The following is a 23,519-nucleotide window of genomic DNA, read 5'->3' as shown; positions in this document are numbered from 1 at the left end:
TGGGAACCAGTGTCGACGAGACAGCGTACTCTGGTGCCACATACCTGGGCCTCCACTGTTGGGCTAAGCCCGATCATCTCGTCCCTGGGCTCCATTCTTCTATAGGGGTCACTTTGGGGGGCGCCGACCACATGACCCACTGTGGCCGGTCGCCTTAAAAACCCCCCTCGGAGGCTCTTCGTGGTCCGCACTGCCTACTCACGTGCCCTGCGGTCCCACACCGATTGCAAATGGGTCTCCCTTGCTCGTCCCACTCGAACCTAGGCCGACTAGTCTGCCAGGGTTGCCCCATCCTACCTCGGCCTCGATCGGAGTACATCCGTTCCCGGGGGGCAGGCCCTTCTTCTTTCCTACCCGGCCCTAGGCGTAGCTCCCCTACCAGGGTCTTCGTTAGTTCGGCCATCTGGTCTCGCACATCCTTTAGGAGTTCCATCTTCAATGCTTGTTTCCAGTCGGTTACTTCCGAGGCTGCCGCCGGACCACTCACCGCTGCGCACACTGGGGCCTCCTTTACTTCCGCCTGGTCACCTTCCAAGGCCATGGCCTCCTTTTTCAGGTCATCGAACGTAAGCACCGGATCTCGTCTAAATTGCACCCGGAGGTTTTGACGTAGGGGCCCCTCCCGGAGCCCTAGCAGGAACTGGTCCCTTAACAGGGTCTCCTCGTCTCCTAACCCATGGTCTCGTCGTCGCTGTAGACGTGTATACTGTTCACGCAGCTTCAGGGCAAAGGCTCGAATAGTCTGGTGGGGACCCTGCTTGCAATTGAAGAACTGCGCCCTCAGGACGGCCACAGGGGTGGTGTCACCATACTGCTCGGTGAGGAAGTGGAATATGGTCTGAGCGGTGGCTCGAACGGCTTCGGGGGCGGCTTGTACTTCTCGCCGGGCTTCCCCTCCTAGTGAGTTTAATACAAACTGCTGTTGTTGACTGGCACTCAGCCCCTGAAGGCCGGCCAGATACTCGAGCTGGGCCCTCCACTCAGTTAAACGAACCTCGGACTCGACCCCATTATACTTCTGTACCCAGGGGTTTCCCAGGAACACGGGCATAGTACGGGGTGGGGTTTCCGGCCTTTCAGGCACAACACGGGGTGGGGTTTCCGGCCTTTCGGGCACGACACGGGGCGGGGCTTCGGGCAACTCGTCGTCGGCCATTGAAGGGCCTTGGTCGCTCAACTCGAGGTGGAGCCCTGCCGACTACGCCAAATCTGTCACACCCCGAGGGCGGACCCAACTATACTAAGGGTCACACCCCTCTCAACTCTTCCACCTCGAGGAGTTTCCCAAGACCACCCCAATGACCAGACAGACGAGTATACTATAATTAAAATAAACTTTATTAAATATTTAAAAGGAAAAGGGGGAAAGGGGGAAGGGCAATTTAAAACTAGTGTGTCTCTTTTTCGCCTCCAGGGCCACTTAAGGGAAAGACTGGGGACAGGGGCTCCGTAGGGGCTCCGTAGGGGCTCTGGCCCAACAATCCGTGGCGCGCTCCGCTTCTCCTGGAGGCAGAATCAAACAAAGGTCAGACAAGGTAAAGTACTTCGCTGGCAACGCTGTTCGTCCACCCGGGACAGCACTGGGGATCTTCGTACACACACAGAGCTTCACTTGTACAGGTAGGTTTTTGCTATAGACACAGAACAGGTTTACTTCACAGGTCACGTTACTCACAGCACTGGGGATCTTCGTACACACACAGAGCTTCACTTGTACAGGTAGGTAGGTATTTGCTTTAAGCACAGAACAGGTTTACTTCACAGGTCACGTTACTCACAGTACTGGGGATCTTCGTACACACACAGAGCTTCACTTGTACAGGTAGGTATTTGCTATAAGCACAGAACAGGTTTACTTCACAGGTCACGTTACTCACAGCACTGGGGATCTTCGTACACACACAGAGCTTCACTTGTACAGGTAGGTATTTGCTATAAGCACAGAACAGATTTACTTCACAGGTCACGTTACTCACAGCACTGGGGATCTTCGTACACACACAGAGCTTCACTTGTACAGGTAGGTATTTGCTATAAGCACAGAACAGATTTACTTCACAGGTCACGTTACTCACAGCACTGGGGATCTTCGTACACACACAGAGCTTCACTTGTACAGATAGGTATTTGCTATAAGCACAGAACAGATTTACTTTTACAGGTCACGTTACTCACAGCACTGGGGGTCTTCGTGCACACACAGAGCTTCACTTGTACAGGCAGATATTTGCTATAAGCACAGAACAGATTTACTTTTACAGGTCACGTTACTCACAGCACTGGGGGTCTTCGTGCACACACAGAGCTTCACTTGTACAGGCAGATATTTGCTATAAGCACAGAACAGGTTTACTTTACAGGTCACGTTACTCACAGTACTGGGGATCTTCGTACACAGAGCTTCCCTTACAAACAGTGGGCTTTCGCTACAGTGCTGGTATACCGTATTCCTTCGCCCATCCACTCAACTGTCCGGGCGTCGTAGGGACTAGTGGGGCTGATGACACGGAGCCGAACGCTTCCCGAACTCCCCCTCCTTCTTCACCAACCGGGGTCGTGAGTTGGGGCGAACTTTCGTCGGGGCTCCGCTCACCACGAGCTTCTGGTGGAAAGGTCAATACATACACTGTTACAACCCACAGTCCGCACAGTACACTCTTGGTAATACTCACTGGGCTTCACCACTGTCTGCTCTAGGGATAAGTGAAGCTCTCGTGGACACACCCCGGGCACAGGGCTAAATATTCTCGCTCTCCTTAGGACCCAGGCCACAACGGATGTCGTCGTCTCGCGACTCGTCTGAGGCTAGGCAGTTTGAACGCTACAAGCACAGCATACACACAGCAAGTAAAGCGTAAACACCATCAATCAGTGAAACTCACCCACAGCACTCTTATAAACTTCACGTGGTTTTTAAATCACCCTTGCCACCTGGCTATGACGACCTCGAGAGGATAGTTGGGCAATAACTGGACCGCCAATGGGAGTAAGATGTGTGTATTCACAGGCCCGGCGTGTTGATTTCTTTCCCCTGGCTCACCTGTGTTTCTGTTTCCCCACAGGGCCACTGCTCTACTAGCAAACGGTGCTTCCCATCAGGTCCTTCGTCCGTACTTCCGGTCAACCCGCGGCTCACCCACGCTGTCCTCTCCAGTGGGGCCAGGGACCTCAAAAACACAAAGGAACACACCAAAACAACTCTTCGTACAAGTATGGCTCAGATAAGTACCACATCTGTTACTCACGCTTAGTTGCCCACAACTGTTATTCGCTACACTATTGATGGCTCTGTGTTCACTCCTTCTCTGATGAAACTCCTCAATATTCCTTCGTCAACTGACTGTCCCTTTTCTTCTCTCTTCCCCAGTAGCACGATCCAACCAGCCTGGTCTCTCTGCAAAGCAGCAACACAGCGTAGACAAGTACACCACAAGCACACCGTTTGATGTCTACAAAGGTCTTTTTATATGCTGACTCTTCCCCTCGTCAGCCTACCAGCGACCGCTGTGCAAATTATCCCCACCTGCGCACAATCAGGCTTAATTTGACTTCGGGGAAACCCCGGAAACAAAATGTGGAAGCCGGGTTCCGCCCGTCGTTCATTCAAAATATGGAAGCTGGGTTCCGCCCGTCGTTCATTCAAAACGTCACCTGTGACATCTGTGTCTGCATCCACCGAAAAGACAAGCTTTATCAACCCCATGTCTATTCATGCTCTCAAACCAAGTACAGGGGGTGCAGGTGTGTTCACAACGTAGAATTCCAGCAAATCCACTGTGTCTTTGTATCTACAGTTCAACTGACATGTTCCTTTAACATCAAGTGGTTCTCCACCATAGCCTGTTAGACGGCGCATTGCAGGTTTCATTTCTGTTGTACTGAACAGGTTTTTAAATCTACTGGCTGGAATAATGTTCACCTGGGCCCCAGTATCAAACTTAAATTTAACTTTCTTTGTTGGAGATCCTAATTCCAGTTCCACAAAGGCCTGTTCACATTCTGTATTTCCACACTCTTTGTTAATAGCATAAATATACAGTTCATCCGACTCAAAGATGCCTGTATTTTCCACTGTGTGCACAGTTCTACGTGTAGCAGGTCGTTTTGATTTACATACCTTTGCGAAGTGGTTGAGTTTGTTGCATATTTTGCACCGACGGCCTTTTGCCGGGCACAAGTCTCTCTGGCTGTGTTTCTGGGCACATCGATCACATGACTTGTTTTTGTCGGTAACTCTATCCGTTTCCGTCGTTGGCGATTCGTGTTTCTTCCTGTACATTGTTGTCTTTTTGCTTAACACCGCGTGCGCGGCTTGGTTCTGCACTGCCGTTGCACGCGAGTTTATCGTCCTGAGCTGTTCTTGTGCTGCGTCATGGGAACGCGCAATATCAATTGCTTTTTCTAGTGTAAGATCAGCGCCTTGATTTAACAGTTTCTCTCTTACTTTAGGGGAGTTAGTTGCAAAAACAATGCGGTCACGTACCATTTCGTCACTGTTCGTATATCCGCAGTCTTTCACAAGCAGTTTAAGCTCCGTGACAAAGTGCTCAAATGTCTCGTGTTCCCCTTGTGTTTTTTCATGAAACTTGTACCTCGCGAAGATCGGGTTGGCTCTTGGCATGACATACTCCTCAAACTTATCATAATATGACTTAAGTTTTTTCGACTCGTCTGCTGACAATGTCCATGTATTATAAACATCTCGCCCCTTTTCGCCTACCCAAAGGAGCAGATAGCTGCACATGGTCTCTTCGGTTTTGTCATGCAGCGGTCCCGCAAACATGAGCTGCACGTGCTGATGAAATCTCCGCCATGCATCTGGCAAGTTTACCGAGTCCCAATCCATGTTCGGTGTAGGAACCCCCGACGAATCCATCATGCCACAGTCGATAAACTTCTGACACCATGTATTATTCTCGTGTAGTCACTCAAATTAGTGTCGTACCAAGAAACAAGTAAGAGCTCACACATGTACGTCTGACTTCGTCTTTACTAGAATAGCACTAATAGAACATGTGAAGATTTACAACCAATCAGCATGCAGTATTCAAATGACCACATACGTGGGCTGATAATATTACACTGTTCTTCTTCTTTTGCCATCTTGTTGAAGCCGAAAGCGATGACCCCCGCTACCCCTCCGGCTGACATGTTGATATCTATTCTAAGTGGGCTTGGTGTGCGTAAGGTACGAGAGGGCATGACTGATGATAGTGTCGTGATTCAGTCATGACAACGCCATTCTCAGCCTGCGCTCCAGCTGGGTGAACTTTATTTTTTAAAATAGTTTATATATTTTATATTCAAACTGAAAACATGATGTGATTAACACTCAAATCATTCAAGTCATGGTGTCTCAAGTCAAGTCAAGTCCCGAGTCTTTAACTTCCAAGTCCGAAGTCTCAAGTATTTTATTTTTTGTCAAGTCAAGTCACAAGTCACAAAAATAGCGACTCAAGTCGACTCGAGTCCAAGTCACCAAGTCACAAGTCCCCATGTCTGCTATTGATTTTCCATTTAATCATTTACGCGGTACTAGCACTCACTATATTACTGGTCTTTGTTCTTGTCAGTACTATAAAACAGAATAATAAAGTGTTTTTTATTTTCACCAGTTTGTTTAAAAGTCAGAGAGATGTTTCTGCGTGCTGCTTATAAATATCAGTGGTGATATCTCACAACATGTTTTAACCTGATAAGGAACACTGTGCCGTACACGGCACACCCCCTCCCTTGCACGTGAGGCTGCATTACGTCATTGTAACTTTGAAGCATTAAATCTTCAAAATATACGGTCATGCGGCACATCGTTGTAAAGCTTAGACTTTCGGGATTCCAATAAGCGCACACAGAAAGCATAATATGATTTTTAGCAGTCATAAAACTGTAATCTAGTTGTTAGTTACCTGAACCGGGCGGTGCCGATTTAGGATATTTACTTACCTTCAAAATCTTTCCTTTATCCGCTTCGGTAAAATTGTCCAAAACAAATTGTTCATAAATCCCCAAAAGTCCAAGGAAATGGAATATCCAAGCCTTTTAATCCAAAACGATTTGTTCATCTCACAATCTTGACGTTTCTGACCGAATTACGATATAAATAGTGTATACAATAAGTTCATTAACAGACATTCGTTCGAATTTCACTTTTCATTCACGATTTATAATGAATATATTCGGATGTCATGTTTATTGTGCAACGTCTGAGGAACAAATGCGCCCCCTTGTGGATTTTCAGCCGTTCCATAAGAGGCTACTAGTCACTTCACATGAAAATAAATGATCAAGTGTCCTGATTTAAGAGCCAGTATCCTTGCCTGCAGTTCCAAGTGGTGTTTTTGTGTCCTTTTAATTGGAGGAGTGATGTATAAACTGACATTTCAGACAAAGAGAAAATTATTGTTTTCATTGCTTTATTCGCCAAGCTTATTCTAATTGTCCACACGATGTGACATTTGCTACTACCTCAAAAGTTTACATTCAAGAGCTCTAATCTTCGAAGGTATTGAGGCATAGGGATAATCACGATTAAGATTCACAAACTGATTCACGAACTAGGGGACTTATTGAGACACACAGAAAGTGTTTAAAACAGTGTTTGTGCCCGTGGATGTGTGTGTGACCATCCGCTCTGGTAGCAGCTTTTCCAGTCACAGATATGTCCAGTCATGTGAGCGTATGGCTTAAGTGTTTGAAGAAGCCTCCCTCGCAAATTCTACAATGACCAGTAGGTGTGAAGTGAAGTGGTTACTGTTATGTTATCAGTAGAATATCTCACACCTGGGAGGGGCGTGATCTTAGCCAGATTTGAGAAACCAGAAAAAACTGTTGTGTGATACAGTATATCTGTAGTAGAATAATGACTGACTGAGGGCTCTTGTGTGTTAGTTATTTGCCATAGTTTCTTTGATCCAGTCCAGGTAGTTCTGCACTTTTGTGTAATACCCTTTAAAGCTTTCATGACCACATTTTGGGGGACCCCATGATACAATACCCCTCACCTCATAGCGCTGATCTGCAGATGCTTCGCCCAAAGCAGGATAAAACAACGGACCACCGCTGTCGCCTTTACAACCGTCAATGCCGTCAATATCATTTCCAGCACAGAACATGTTATCAGTTACAGGCAGACCGAATGTATCACACGAGAAATATTCCCGAACACCCCCATAAAGCAACAGATTACTTTTTGCATTACCACGAATTCCCCCAAAACCAGAGACTGTACCCATCTTGCCCTCCATTACAGGTCCATCAGATTTTTTTGGTAGGCACACTGGCCTGATGTTTGGACCAAGCGTCACACTGTCAGACATTTTGATCAAGGCAATGTCATGATCAAAGTTTACTGGGTGTCCATCTTTACCCACCCTCGTATAATTTGGGTGAATTATGATTTTCTTTGTCTTTAATATGACTGAATCTGTATGTTTTTCATGAATCACTCCACCAATGAAATAAGTTGTTGTGTGATCATATCCATCTACTCCATTAGCTGCTGTGATAGCCCATGAATCACTTATCAGAGAAGCACTATATCTTTGATTTGACTTGTGTAAGAGCTGCCAGGGAATCTGTCCCAGTTTGGCTGGCTTCCCACCATAGACTCTTCCCCCAGCAGTGATATCTATATTCATGCCACACACTGAGAAAGAAAAAGCTGTCAGTCATTCTGTGTCTGTTTTTCTGTTCATCTGTCTGTCTAAACATCCTGTCAAGTTTTATCTCAGTCATTACCAGGGAGGCAGGGAGGAATAATGTGATTGTTGTCAACGCTTGTCCATTTCCGGTCTCTTGTACAGGTGTATCGAACTAAACAAGACAAAGAAAATAAGTCAGATGTTTTGTTAAGCTGTTAAAAGTCTTGAAATCACTGGAATGAAGGTGTGTTTTTACATTAACTGACCTTGAAGGTTTTTGTCAAAAGAGTAATAAGGTTCATTGCAGTGGTACTCGATGACAGAGAGATACTGATTGTTTGATCCAGAGATCGCTTTAACCGCACCGTTTTGCAGAGACTTTGGATTTCCACAATCAATAACTGCAAAATGACAGAATGTGAAGTGTGTGCCATGAAACCAAAACCACACATCACACTTTAAAAAATATATGTTAGGACGATGCATTGGTATTTTATTTTAGATGGGTGCATTGACACAGACTGACTGAATGGATAAAATGCAGACCAATACAGAAGCAGATGTGATGTGTTTTTACTTACTCTTACACTCTGGCAATGTCAAATGCCACTGTCCATTACTCTGACACATGGTCATAAAACTTTTAATCTCTTTTTCTCCCTAATACAGGGCAAAATAGAGATAAACAAACAATAAATGAGGATTAAAAGGATTGATGTATTAAAATAAAATGCACTTTTTCTGTTCTTGTGTATTTGCAAAACTATCTCACCATCATGAGCTTGTATCCAGTCTCGCACGACACCTGAATGTAGTCTCTGTACAAGTACTGGGGAACATACGGGGTGACTCTTACATTGCTTATTCGGCCTGGATTTGGACACTCTACCCCTGTTAAAAAGATGTGATGTGTGTTTAACAAATGCGCTTTAGCGAAGATATTTAAGGATTTATAGCAGTTTGACTGTTACAGTTGTCCCTTAAATAAAATTTACTAAGGATTAAACAGCTAACAACACTGATATTGGATATCAGTGATTATATTTTTAAGTAATATGATCACCCTAAAATGTATCAGCTTAAAATAAAAGTCACATTTATTTGTTCCTCACTTTGAGTGGTATAATGTAAGCTCCATCCCTGGCTCTGTCCATGTCTCTCGGTGTGATACTCAAGCTGAATCGAATGGGCACCAGTATTGAGGATACCAGGGCTTTTGTTTCTGCAGAATTTTTGTGTTTCTTTTCCTGGGATAGACACCTAAGAGGAGCACAGATAAATACAATTTAAAAAAATGTGTGTACACTAAATTACAGATATGTGACCCTGTCTGTGAAATCCTGGATAAAGCCTTTATTAGTTTAGAAGCAAATTTGATTTCAATCATTGTTAAATATATTAAGGTTAGATTTGACAGGATGTTCTTTACATTATGTTGGATTTTATGTAGAACACAATTTCTTTAGTTGGGTTTTCACAGACTGGGTCACATATAAGGATTTGTCAAAATTTCAATTTTCAGTCCCAAAGGATTAACAGATGGATGGAAAGACAGAAAGAGGTTTGTAGCAAAACATACTTGCAGCGAGTGGAAGAGGCAGGCTTGTTCCTGTTCGTAGACCTGCTCTATCTGGAAGGTTTGACTGAAGTTAAGGGTGACAGTGAAGCCCGGCTGCACAGAAATAATGTAGAGACAGTGCAGATCAAGTGGAGATGGGTCTGGGTACCTGGGACTGAAGATGGTCCCCTCTGGTTTACTGTACACCCCACCTCCACAGTCCACTAACAAAGTGAGGAAACAAAAAAGTTGTCAAAATTTGAACCCCAGCCTTTTGATCTTTTTTTCTCGCCGTGTATTTTATTTCCATAATTTTCAAAGCTGTATGTAAAATCACAAACAGTTTTGAGTTTAACTAAACTCAAACTAAAGTTGGATTGATCAAATTGTTTTATCTAAGAAGTATTTTGTTGTAAACAACTCTTAATGAAATGAGAGTGAAATATGTAAATGTAAGCACGTACAGATGCAGGTGCGTTGGTCAGATTTTAGCTGGAAACCATGATGACAGGCACACAAGTAGGAGCCCAAAGTGTTGAAGCATATCTGTGAACATGGAGGATCTGTTTTACTCTCCACACTGGTAGAGGAACACTCGTCTATGTCTGTGTAAACAGGTAGTCGAAATTTCAGACCATGAACAGAGAGAGCATACACAAAGGGTTGTGATACTATTATACTGTCAGAATGTAGTGCATACGGTATGTACAGTAGCAATGTTTCACACTATACCGTTAAGGATGTATGTACATGTTTAAATGACATGTTATATTGCTGTACAACTCACCAATGGCCTGGTAAAATGCTGTGAAGGCGAGGTGTGACTCGTGATTTGAGTCATTTGTTTGCAAAAACAATTGGAGACGATTACCAGGAGCCAAGATGGGTTTGTGTCCTGGATAAAATGTGTCTGTTGAATTTCTGCCACAGAACTTTCCCAGAACCTTCTCACTAGACAAAACCTGAACATAAACAATTACCCAATACTTACGTCCGAAAACCAAAAAAATGAGTGATGATACGATAGTGAACACAATTACATATATTCATATATTCATATTATATATCATATATTACAGTTAAAAATTCAAAATACTGTATATAGATTTTACTCAAATGAAGTCACAGCATTAGTCAGTTAAACAAACAAAAAACCTTTATAAGGCATCACTAACCATGAGAAAATCATAGTAGCAGTTTGGAGAGGGCTCAATGTCTAAATGATTGAAGGTTAGCTGGATCTGATATCCTTGTGGCACCTCCAGGTCCCATTTTTCTTGGTGATCCGTAGAATATGGTTGGGGGTATCTTAGAGAAGTCACCTCCCCAAACATGAGCGGCTCACAGTTACACACATTGACAAATGCCCACACCAGGCTGGAAAATTTGTTATCCAATAGGAATGAAGAAAATATATCAAAATTGCTTGGATTTGCCGCGATAATTTGTTATGTTCTAAAAATTATTGTCTCCTAATGCATATAAGGCATATAATACATTTTCTGAGAGCAAACCTATGATCTTGGAGTTGTTTAAGGCATGCACAGGAATGTTTATAAAATAATCATGAGGCTTTAAAAAAAACACTTACCAAATTATGAGATGAATTTCACCCATGACAGGCAAGTAATGCGTTCATAAGGTTGTCCAGTTATGTTGTTTAATCACAGGCATTACATGTCAGAAAATAAGAGTCTAAAAGTCACGATGAAGGTAAACTTGTTTGTTTTGGCTATAGTAGAAAAAAAGAAGGATGAACACAACTTTTCCCGTAATCTCTGTTACGTTTTTTTATCCTATTTGCTTAATCAGTGAGGGTTAAAGTCTACAGAGACCAATTAATGCTGCTTTCCTTATATAGCAGTAAGTCTTTTAAATAAATAAATTATTAAATGTATTTTATCTTTGGGAAATATAAAGGGGCATATTTGTGGTTTTAAAGTTTTTATTTATTGTGCATTTATTTGTGCAGACAACAAAAGGGCAGTTTCCCAGACTAAAATGCAACAAAGGTATTGTTTTGTTTTTTATAAGGTTTGTTTGTAAAAACTGCTTGAATGTCCTAACTAAGGCCTAGTCTTGAATTAAAACCCTGTCCGGGAAACCGCCACTAAAAGTCTGAACAAAAAAAGGATCATTTGATTTAGCTGATGTGAACATAAATAAACAGCAAGTAACAGAAAGATGGCAGACTGAGGCAACTTATGAGCTTTACCCCTGGTTTCACAGACAAGACTTAACTAAAGCCAAGACTAGGCTTTAGTTAAATTAAGATGTTTAAGCATCTTTAATAAACATGCCTTTAGAAAAATTTTACTGGTGTGTATCGTGAGACAACTAAATCAATGGCACTGACTTAATTTAAGATCTGTCAGTGCCAATTAAATTTTAAAACCTTAAGCCTAGTCCTACACATGATTGAGCTGTGGCAGTTAAAAATAACTTGCACTTTACATCATGTTTCTTTCCTACTCTCTATAATGTCCCCAATGTGTTTGAACACAGCTGATTGCCCAAATAAAGCTGTTCTCCTTTTACATATTTCCATCTCTCACTTTCAAACATTGGAAAAAAAACAACAATTGTAATATAACATTGACTGTTTATTGTGACTTAACTGATTTGAAGGAAAAAATGTTGGTGTGCATTGGATATATTTTTATTAGTAATGATAGAATTAGTGGTATAACAGCATAAACACAGTAGCCATAATATATTGGTAGATTTTTAACAGTTTAAGGATTTATTAGAAAAACAACCATTAAAGAATAACACGTAACCCATATATTAAAATCTTCATTTTTTACCGAAACATGCAAACACCCTTGTAATATAACCTCACGTATATAAAACCATTTACTTTTGCCATGTCAGTTATAATATATTGAGAAAGGGGAATAAACCAAAATATCTTTATACATGAAGACTGATTTTATTGAAGAGGATAAAACAGATATGTTGGTTATCAATTAAAATACTAAACTTTGTCCTACATAACATTGACATGTGAAGCTGAATGTAAGGCTGATGTTAGTTTTTTTCCATAGTTTCTTTGATCCAGTCGAGATAGTTAAAAACTTTAGTGTAGAAACCTTTAAACCTTTTATCTCCACATTCAGAAGGGCCCCAAGATACGAGACCTAGAAGCCTATAGGGCTCATCTGCAGACTTCTGTTGCAGTCTGGGGTAAAAAAATGGACCACCACTGTCACCTCTACAACTGTCAACACCATCATTCCCAGCACATATCATGTTATCAGTGACAGGGAAATTCAATGAATCACATTCATTAAGGGGATATATTTTAACATCCCCATGACGCAAAAGTTGACTTATTTCTATTCTCTTAAATGCACCAAACCCTGAAACTGTTCCTGATTCTCCCTCACTTATAGGTGTATTTGGTAGACACACTGGCCTGATGTTTGGACCGAGTGGCACCCTGGCAGACATTTTTATAAGTGCAATGTCATTATCAAAGCTTTGTGGTTCCTCGTTTTTACCAACTTTTTTGTAACTTGGATGAATTATTATCTTTTCTGTCTGCATTTCTGTATTCTGTTTGTTTTTAGCATTGACCATTCCCCCTAACCAAGTCATGCTTGTATCTTCAAATCCATCCACTACATGAGCTGCTGTAAGGGCCCAATAATCACTGATCAGAGCCGCACCACCTCTGGGGCTTTGCCGGTGTAAAAGTTGCCAGGGAATCTCTCCCAGTGTGGCTGGTTTCCCACCAAAGACATTGCCACCAACTAGGATTTCTGTATTCATTCCACACACTAAGAAACACATGAAAGAGAGAGAAAAAAAACTGAGATAGCAATAGTTTACCCAAATGTTTACCCATTAATTAAGCTCCCTTATCACCCATGGGTTTGAGTAAACTTTGACAAACTATTTAGTTTTGAGTAAACTATCCAAAATGTATTTGTTTCATTAGAAGTTTACCTGGTTCACATATACGTAAAGCTTCAGACAGTTTTTGACCAGTTTCAGATACCCAATAACCATCACTATCACAGATGAAGTTACCTAAAAGTAAGAAGGTAAACACAAGTGTGAAAGTTATTGCTGATTTATATTAAGTATTAAATTGATTGTGGTTTACATTTTACCATTTCCAGTCATCTGGTAATATTTAGATGAACACTTGAGACTGATTTGTTCCTTAAATGTTGTGCGAAGATCTTTCTCGTCTCTTAGCTCTGTCAATTCTGGAAGTGGTGGATAGCCACAGTCTATAACTGAAAGGAAAAGCTAATTATTTTTTGTTAAGTAAATATTGCAAAATGTATTTATTTATTAATGCCATTCTGTCTCAACCTGGACTCTTTTTTGCTGTGATCCAGAATTTTATTTTGTATGTTGCTGCAACGCTATGTCACGAGAATTTGTACATATTTTATGAGTTGGCTAATTCGTATTAATTCATATGACCACATTCGTAAGTTTCTGTATGATTTGCCTTGACCCCTGTGATGTTGGGGTTAGGTGCGGGGCTAGGGGTTGGGTTTCGTTGTTGTTGTTTTTTATAAGAATCATACGTTTTTGCACGATTAACTTCATGTGAATTCATACAAATTAGCCAAGTCATAAAATATGTATGAATTCTAGTGATTTCAGGCTGGTTCAGCCCAGTCGTACGAAATTTTGTTATATAGTCACGTAATTTTTTGATTCTTTTTTTGTGATATTATTACGAATTTCCACATTTTTTCGTGATTGTATAACGAATTCCTGTATATCACAAAACCTCATAGCTCAGTTAGTATGATCGTTGTTTGTTAGATTGCCCCAATATATCTCAAAACTCTCATTGTTCAGAAAAATAATTGCTCACAAAGAAAACATTTTCTTACTTTCACAGGGGATAACATGACTCCACTTTCCATTGCTTCGACATGTAGATTCATACTCATGTTTAACACTATCTAGCTGTGGAAAAAGTGGGAATAGTCAGTTTAAAGATAAAGATTACAATACATTTAATTCATATGAACAAATATTTGACACACAACCTGTACATGCTTACAGCTGTTTTCTATTATCCTGTTGATGAAAGAGCTGTCAGCATGCACAGATCTGCATTTACAAAGTGAAATTATAGGCTATTTAGTATAATTGAGGAGGTGAGATGCAAAACCCTCTAAGTGTGTCTAACATGTTGAGCATTTTTTATCAGGCTGTTTTGTTTAGGTTCAGTAATTTATCTTTAATGGCAATGAAAAGGTTTAAATCAGTAATTGAAATACTTTATTTTTAAACATGTCACTTTAGTCATTTCATTGGTATTTAACAAATTTGTATTTTGCTGCAAAACCCTCTAAGTGCATTCAAGCTTTTTTGCCAAAAACCTCCACTAGCAACTAGAAACAATGCAAATGAACCACATATTAGGATTATCCACGTGACTGCCACAAATAGGTTGCATTCAGGTCCAAGTACTCACAAGGGACCCAAGTTTGAACATGAAACACAGTCTTCAGCTCAGTGGTTCTTGTAGGTTGTCTACAAATCGGAAGGTTGGTGGTTCAATCCCGGTTCCACCTGACCAAGTGTCGAGGTGTCCTTGAGAAACGCCAGCTGCTCCAGACGAGCTGGATGGCACCTTGTATGGCTGACATCACCGTCGGTGTATGAATGAGTGAGTGAGTGAATGTGAGGCAAAATTGTAAAGTGCTTTGGATGGCCATAGGTCTGTTAAAAGCGCTATATAAATGCAGTCCATTTACTTTTCAATTCATCGTCCTTGCACTTAGAGAACTTTGCCCCTAAAATCAACGTCAACAAAGCAGTAATTTTTGGTAACGCTTTAGATTACAGCCCGGAAAGTACTGGGTAAGTACAGCGAATTTACAGCGTATGTTTCTGTAATTATAGTTTACTTATGAAGTACGTACGTGTAATTATAAGGGAACAATTTATAATATTTGGGGAATAAAGGGGTAACAACCAGGAAAAATACAAATAATATATGCAGTAAAGTACTGCGTAAGTACAGCGAATTTATAGCATACATTTCTGTAATTATAGTGTACTTATAAAGTACATACATTTAATTTTAAGGGAACAATTTATTATATTTTCGGAACAAAGGGGTAACAAGTCCCACTTTAATCTACAGCCCGCAGATGTTGTATTTACTCTTTAACTACGTGAAACAAGGGGGTAACAAGTGCCACTTTAATTTACAGCCCGCAGATGTTGTATTTACTCTGTAACTACGTGAAACAAGGGGATAACAAGTGCCACTTTAATTTACAACCCGCAGATTCTGTACTTACTCTGTAACTACGTGAAACAAGGGGGTAAAAAATTTTGACTTAGATTGTAACAACACAAAACAGTAACTACAGAAAATACACTCTTAGAAAGGATGTGTTAATTTCTACACATCTTTGTGTGTTAAGTTTTTAACACATTATGTGTAATTTTAACACATTATATATCATTTTGTGTTGATTTTGTGTTAAAATATAACACAAGTTGTGTTAAAAGTAACACAAAATGTGTTGTTTCCATAATAACACAGAGATGGGTGGATTTTTGGACAACGCATTTAGTGTGTCGTCCCAGAATCAACACTAATGTGTTGTTTTTAACACATTTGTTCTAAGAGTGTAGTTCTAGTTTTGATTGCTTTTTTTTCACCAAAGTTGCCTTGCCTATTTTTAATTTTGCTTGATGACCCAATAAATTCCTGTACTCTTTTTCTTTATTAAGGTCAGTAACCTTTATTGAAAATTCTAAATAAATTGCATCGTACTAATAAATTGCATAAACACATTAACTGAATTTTAAGTTTTGTTTAGTAATCTAAAATACTTACTACATATATTATTTGTATTTTTCCTGGTTGTTACCCCTTTGTTCCCCAAATATTATAAATTGTTCCCTTATAATTACACGTACGTTCTTCATAAGTATACTATAATTACAGAAACATACGCTGTAAATTCGCTGTACTTACACAGTACTTTACTGCATATATTATTTGTATTTTTCCTGGTTGTTACCCCTTTATTCCCCAAATATTATAAATTGTTCCCTTATAATTACACGTACGTACTTCATAAGTAAACTATAATTACAGAAACATACGCTGTAAATTTGCTGTACTTACGTAGTACTTTCCGGGCTGTAATCTAAAGCGTTACCTAATTTTCTTTTATTGACCGGATATCATTTGCAATTAAATGCTGTCATCTTGGCAACATGTTTCCAATTAGCAAACGCTAGCATGTTAGCTCTCTGAGTGACATCTGGTACTTTGTATATAGTGTGCTTTATGGGTAATATGAGCTCACAGTGAGTTTTCAGTGACCTCATATTGTGACCTTCATATGAGCACACAGTGAGTGTGCAGTATGGTTACACACTGTAACCACATTATGAGGATCTTGTGAGCTCATGGGACCTCACTGAGAGATCAAATTGTTGATTGGAATAATATGTGATGAGAGCATTCGGTTAATATCATTACCTATATTTATGATGGAGGTGGGGTTTTTACGGCCTTTGCATCTGAGCTCCTCGCTTATTTAATTAATTATGTTTATAAAAAATGTATTGAAACATGTAATTATCTCTAAAATTATCCATTTCTTCTGTACCCCTTAGTTCTTTACAGAATGTTTTCCACCATAAGTACTTACTAAGTTTAATACATGTCCTTCAGCACAGTGCACTGTAATCTTATCACCCCGGGAATATTCAGGTAAATTCGGGATCAGCTGAGAGTTTTTGATCACACTTGCAAAACATTTCTTTTCTGTGAAAAACATGTTTAAAGTTAAATATATCACAATATGTTCTTATTTCTCAAGTTGTATTTGATAAAAAACTGTAAGTCTGTTTTTAACAAACAACTAGTTGCTACATGCTTGTTTACAGTTTTAGAGCAAGTTATTCTTATATTAAGTGCCTGAAAATACATCAACGGAGAATTAACTGTTAAAAACCTGATTAGCGTAAGACAAAGAAGAACAGACCTTTGGTTTTGTAACTCAGTCTAAACCCTTTGTTTGCCCCGTCATCATCAGACCTGAAGATGATTTCAATATGGTGAGATCTGGTAGTGAAAGGTGAAGGAGGGCGCTTATGCCCACAGTATGGCCCGGAGATACCAGAGAGAGTTTTTATCTGGGAATGAATATGAAAAGGAGAGAAGATATGGAAGAGATCAAACAGAAAAAGATGAGATCTGTAAAGTATGTGTTGTGTATAATGTGTTACAGTTAAAGAGTCGCTGCATCGTCCATCCTCTGTCATCTGCACATCAAACTCTGTGAATGTTAATTCATACTGCAGATCCTCTTCTGTGCTGAGAATATAAGAACAGATAGAGTTTTCCGGGTATGACCCAGGCCAGTCTGGTGACATCAGCGCACCTTCTTGAGAGCCTCTGCGAGTTTCACCACAGCTAACTGACAAAGAGAATGAAAATGACTGTAAAAATGTTGATCCCAGTTTTATTTAAATTCGGCGGAGAAGACAAACAAGCATGCTGGTGTCTCCCCACACTGTAAAGAGGATTTTGTGGTGTTGCTATTTTAAGAACATGCTGTTTCAAACTGTTATAAAACTATTTCTGAATGTTCTGTGAAATATTGCAGTAGAAAACATTATTCACTTATTAAAGGGACAACCCACTTTTTTTGAAAATATGCTTATTTTCCAGCTCCCCTTGAGTTAAACATTTAACATGGCTGCAAGAGGCACAATTATATTATGCACTCCCCAAAAAGTCCCCTTGGTAACTTTCAATAGCAGGGAACTACATTCGGGCAGTGTGTAATATCATTGCGCCTCCTGCAGCCATGTAACAGCAGCAAAGACCTGATTATTACGCCAGAAAGAGTGTATAGTTCCTAGCCATATCTGCCTAGAAAATTGCAACTTTTAATTTTCCATCGGTCTTAGTAAACAATGTAACTACAGAAGAGTCAAGTTTTAAATAGGAAAAATATTGAAACTCTTTGGTTATTTTTTAGTGCAATGTTAATGGTCTAATCAGATTCAATGGATTAGGCTAAAGCTATGCTAAAAATTGTAGTGCCAGACCCGGAGATCAGCTGAATTGATTCCAAAATGATAAAAATCAAATGTTTAACTGTAGAGGAGCTGGAAAATTAGCCAATATTTCAAAAAAGTGGAGTGTCCCTTTTAGTTTATTTTGGTTTTGTTTCATTTAAAGTCATCATTATAGTGATCAGTGTTTATTTTAGTTGGACTCTTGAGTTTGCTGTGTTTCCTCTGGCTGCTACAACTTATTGTTTAAAACATGTTTGTTGTGGTAAAAAGAAGAATTATAAACTGCTAGAGTGCTTGATCTTCTCCTGTAGTATTACATTATTCACAAAAAAAATTTTGTTGATCAACCAGTAAATTAATTAATCAGTTCACTGTATGATGATCTTAAGCATCAGATACTAATCACCACTGTGATTATTTCATTATTGGCTTCTTTTTACCAAACTCAGAGTCAAGAGTCCAACTAAAACAAACACAGATCACTGTAATGGTGACACAACCCACAAACATTCTTAAAACTGGACTAGAAATACATTTAATGGACTTTCTTCAATAAGAAAAATATACTTTTTGCCAGGTTTTCATAGACTTAGAAAATATTGTTAAGGGCAAGTTGTTTATTTTTCATTGCTCAAGTTGTAAAATATAGATTAAGTTTTACCATCATTTTTATATTTGGATGAAGGAAAACATTTTTAAAGTGACTTAAAAAAAAAGTTTGTGTGTAGATGAGACAGTAAAACCTTAAGATATTAATTTGAATGAACAAATTCAGAAATTGCAAGTTAGAAAAAAAAATTAGTTTAAACACAACACCACGAAATCCGTTTTACAGTGCAAACACTCCGCTGATGCTTTACATGCTGAGGTATTTTTAATATCGGTGTCCTTTGTTGTACAAAACTAACGTCAAATTAAACTGTTGTGGAAATTCTGGAAGGTTGTGCATTACCTCTGCAGGTGTGCTGATCAGGGTCGAGGAGATATCCTGGTCTGCAGAAACATCGATAACCCCCAATGTAGTTATTGCAGCGTTGAGTGCACTTGTTTTCAAGCTCCTCACACTCATTAACATCTGAAAGTCAGCAGGATTTCAGGTTTAAAGTTGGATAGGCAATGACAAAGGATTGATGTAGCCCACTCTCAAATACAAACTGACACAACCAACTTGTTTTTAAATGAAAATACAGCTGGGAAAATAAGTATTTGACTCATCAGCATTATTATCAGTAAAGGGCTATTTAAAGTGGGCTATTGACACAAAATTTCCACCAGATGTAGCCATCAAGCCAAATATTGACTTCATACAAAGAAATCAGAACATTTAAGTATACAAGTTGAGTCATAATAAATAAAGTGAAATGACACACTGAATAAGTATTGAACACATGAATAGAACAAGGTGCAAAATGGCATAGAAAGCCAGGAGATCACCTGAAATCTGTCAGTATTGAGAGAGAATAAGGAAATAAGGAAAGCACTGAACCGCCATGGCATCCATGCACGCTCACCACGCAAAACTCCATTGCTGAACAAAAACCATGTTGAGGCTCAGTTAAAGTTTGCGAAAAAGCATTTGGAGAAGCCTGTGGATTGGGAGACTATAGTATGGTCAGATGAAAGCAAAATTGAACGTTTTGGCAGTCATTCTACACACCATGTTTGGAGAAGAAATGGCACTGCCCACCATCCCAATAACACCATACCAACAGTTAAGTTTGGGGGTGGAAGAATCATGGTTTGGGGCTGCTTTTCAGCAAGGGGTACTGGCAGACTTCATATTATTGAAGGCAGGACAATTGGAGAAATGTACCGGGACATTCTGGATAAAAATCTGCTGCCATATACCAGAAAGCTGAAAATGAAACAGGGTGGACATTTCAGCAAGAAAATTATCCCCAAACACAGGGCCAAGGAAACAATGAAGTGGTTTCAAAGAAAGAAAATCAAGTTGCTTGAATGCCCCAGTCAATCACCTGACCTAAATCCCGTAGAAAATCAACTGAAGATGAAAAGAGGCCCAATGAACCTTCAAGATTTAAAGACCATTTTTGTGGAAGAGTGGGCCAGAATCACTCCTGAGCAATGCAGATAACTGGTCTCTCCATACAAAAGGCATCTAGAAGCTGTAATCACCAACAAAGGCTTTTCTACAAAGTTCTACAAACTTGTATACTTAAATGTTCTGATTTCTTTGTATGAATTCAATATTTGGCTTGATCGCTACATCTGGTGGACATTTTGTGTCAATAGCCCACTTAGAAATCCTCTTTCTGATAAAAATGCTGATGTGTCAAATATTTTTTTCCCCGCTGTAATTATTAAATCTAAAGTGTAATTTCTTCGCCAAACGGAACAGCAAAGAAGTTGTTAATCCAAGAGAGAATCTAGGAGCGCTTCTTGCTGAAAGGACCACTTTGTGTGTCCCAGAAGGTGCTCTTGGTTGGGTTAGAACTAATATCTGATCAATCAGAATCCAAGGCACTACTTCCAGTTCAAAAATATATAAAAAGCCTTTATTCAAAACATGGCTTACTTGAAAAACATTAAAAATGATAACTAAAACACTGCACACTGATGCATTTCGGCCATCAAGCCTTCCTCAGAGTGTGTCAGGTACAAAATTAGTCACAGGTGAACATGTAATCAATTGCTCAGTAGGAATGGGAGAAACCAAAAATGCCATTACAGGGGGACCAATAATGTCATAGACCATTACTTTGTAATCAGCAAAGATCAGCAAAGAAGTTGTGTTTGAATGTTTATACCACTTTAATAATAATAATTTTTTTATTCCTTACCATTTATGGTGTAAAAGCCTCGATAACCAACATGTCTCGTGGGATTTGAGTAGTCTGTGAAAAATGAAATTTTGAGACAGCCTCCAGGGTTGGAGTAAAGTTTGGGGTTGATGAACGTCTGCAGCTCACTCATAGATTTGTGTCCACACAAAGTAAACAAGAGTTCCCCATCTGCCCAAATCTGGACAAAAAAAAAGTGATTGACACATATTTCACACAAAATATAAAGGAGTCAATTTATGTATAGGCACATACTTAAAAAAAAGTTCACATTTGAAACAACCCAGTATTTTGGGATGATACACAATTTAAACTAAAACCTGTTTTTTCTATATTTACCCAATCATGGGCTGAAAGCATTTACAATATGTGTGACAAATAAATGTCATAAGTCACATTCTTCACAATATTTGAGAACTTTTCGAAACATAACCACTAACACACACCTCCAAGCGATCATTCTCACAGTTATGGCTCTCCTCCAGGTCCAAGTGCGTGAGAGTGAGTTTGACTTTGTGTCCGCTCTGAGCACAGTGTTTCTCCTCGTGCTTGACATCAGGGTCATACCCATGCGGATGTCCAGGTGACTGCACCCAACCACCCAACGACATGGGCATACTCACTGGTAGGACAAGGACAATGATACTGGACCGGGAAGAAAATAAGACAAGAAATATAGTTGAAAAAAGTAAGTAAAACCACATAGAGTGGATGAAAATCGATATAAAAAGAGCAAAACAAAATTAAAAGAACATGTAGCAAAAACAGCAACAACAACAATAAAGGAATAGATAAATATCACTTATAAGAATCAAAGAAATAATAAAGTTTACATAGCCAAGGTTTTCAGTTGGAAAAATGTTACGCACCAGAAAATGATCATGATGAGAATTGTTAAAGCTCTGCTTCTCTATACTTTCACTTTCATACTGTGTGTGGATCATTATGTCCCTTCCCCCTTTCCCTAAAAAACAGCCAAAACACTTGAGACAGAAGTGTTTCCCAATAGTTGTCAGTGGGTGTTAACCATAAACTGATCTGAACCAGAGACGAGAGATGCAATGACGTTTTCAGAGAGACTAATGTTTTAAGTGTGCATGCTATATTATTGCTCTTAATTTATTAATTTTAAGCTTTGAACTTAAACAGTTTGTCAAGTTCATGTTTACGGATAATAAGGGCATGCAATGACCCGGAAAATGAAATCATAAGTGTGTTCCTGGAGGACATAAAGAATAATGAACTAATATTGATGTAGCGCAGAATGTAAAAAAACCAAAGACAATGAAAGTTCAGAAGTTCAAAAAGCAGGATGATGTTCTGAACTTTATTGTTTGATACTAATCTAACAAACATTTACCGTAAGAACCACGCAAAGGTCAACCAGTAGCCTATCGACCTGATTTGCATTGTGTTACTGTTGTTGTGTTTAAATTAGTTATATGTAGTAGCTTTAAAGTTCTGTATGTTTTTATTTTGTTTTGTTTTTTTAATCAAACCTGATCTTCATCTTAATGTTACAAAACATTAACTAACTGTACATTTAACATCATTGCTTAAACATTCTCCAAATGATGCACATTTGTACAATATGTCAGATTTTTTACACATATCCCATATGATTTAAGCAAGCTCAAGACAAGAAGAAGTGAAAACAGAAATTGTTTATTAACAAAACAGTCCATTTTAACTCTGTCTGATTGTTATATAAATAATGTATAGTTTGGTTTCTGTCATCATTATAAAATGAGTAAAAATGAGTTGCTGTAACCCGGTTGAGTCTTATAAAACATTATTTTTGATAAAGGCGAATGTTTCATGTTAAAACAATATGATATTAAAGCTATGAGTGACACCAAAACCTATCTCGTGATATGATTGACATATTTATGTTTCAAAGACAGCATATTTTGTTTTAGCTATACACTGGTAAGCCATTGAGGACTAAATATTAACAGGCTATTACTGATATGTGTTACCTGTGGCAAACACATGTGGGCTCACAACATTAAAACTACAGTAATGAATGAAACTACACTGTTAGCACATCTGACCAAAGAAGGAAGAAGTAGGAACACATACAGTACACACACACATACACTGTTATGGTATTGCAGTTGTCTGTGGGTTTTCAAGTGAGACCTCATTTTCTTCTGACATTTAGGTTACAGTGAGTGATTCAGAGCTGGGATGACATAAATATGCAAATGTATTTTGTTAAAAAAATCACCCCCTTCAAAAAAGTTCAGTTTAAGAATACTTTTAGATTTTCGCAACATAATGAAATTTGTTTTTTAATTGACTGAATTAATTCTGTACTCTATAGCACTTTTCACACCTTAAACTGTTAACCCCATGGGTTATTCTAAACCCCTGGTTAACAAAATCCTGGGTTATCTGTTCCACGTTTTACACTGTTCATACTTAACCCGGGGTTAAGAGATAACACTGGGTATTCATAATCTGATGTTTCACACTGTGCAT

General features: G+C 39.3%; 2 protein-coding genes across 2 annotated transcripts; both read right to left on the bottom strand.

Annotated features, from left to right (window-relative positions):
* Positions 1–6,398: 6,398 nt before the first annotated feature.
* LOC135727514 (complement C1r-A subcomponent-like) lies at positions 6,399–10,928 on the bottom strand. Its single transcript, XM_065245358.2, has 11 exons — positions 10,790–10,928; positions 10,374–10,575; positions 9,986–10,160; positions 9,663–9,803; positions 9,220–9,422; positions 8,753–8,900; positions 8,413–8,531; positions 8,222–8,300; positions 7,907–8,041; positions 7,738–7,812; positions 6,399–7,645 (listed from the first exon to the last, which is right to left on the bottom strand). The coding sequence occupies exons 1-11, from the start codon at positions 10,813–10,815 to the stop codon at positions 6,885–6,887; spliced, it is 2,064 nt and encodes a 687-aa protein (XP_065101430.2). The 5' UTR covers positions 10,816–10,928; the 3' UTR covers positions 6,399–6,884.
* A 907-nt stretch (positions 10,929–11,835) lies between these two features.
* Positions 11,836–22,006, bottom strand: LOC135788857 (complement C1s subcomponent-like). Its single transcript, XM_065298275.1, has 11 exons — positions 21,905–22,006; positions 21,482–21,680; positions 21,036–21,216; positions 19,187–19,309; positions 17,437–17,627; positions 17,193–17,343; positions 16,857–16,972; positions 14,061–14,136; positions 13,317–13,445; positions 13,150–13,233; positions 11,836–12,980 (listed from the first exon to the last, which is right to left on the bottom strand). Exons 1-11 carry the CDS (start codon positions 21,916–21,918, stop codon positions 12,229–12,231), a joined length of 2,016 nt encoding a protein of 671 aa, XP_065154347.1. The 5' UTR covers positions 21,919–22,006; the 3' UTR covers positions 11,836–12,228.
* Positions 22,007–23,519: the final 1,513 nt, after the last annotated feature.

The sequence above is a fragment of the Paramisgurnus dabryanus genome, chromosome 13, assembly GCF_030506205.2.
Source record: "Paramisgurnus dabryanus chromosome 13, PD_genome_1.1, whole genome shotgun sequence".
Lineage (NCBI taxonomy): Eukaryota > Metazoa > Chordata > Actinopteri > Cypriniformes > Cobitidae > Paramisgurnus > Paramisgurnus dabryanus.
This window is presented reverse-complemented; position numbering and strand designations above follow the sequence as displayed.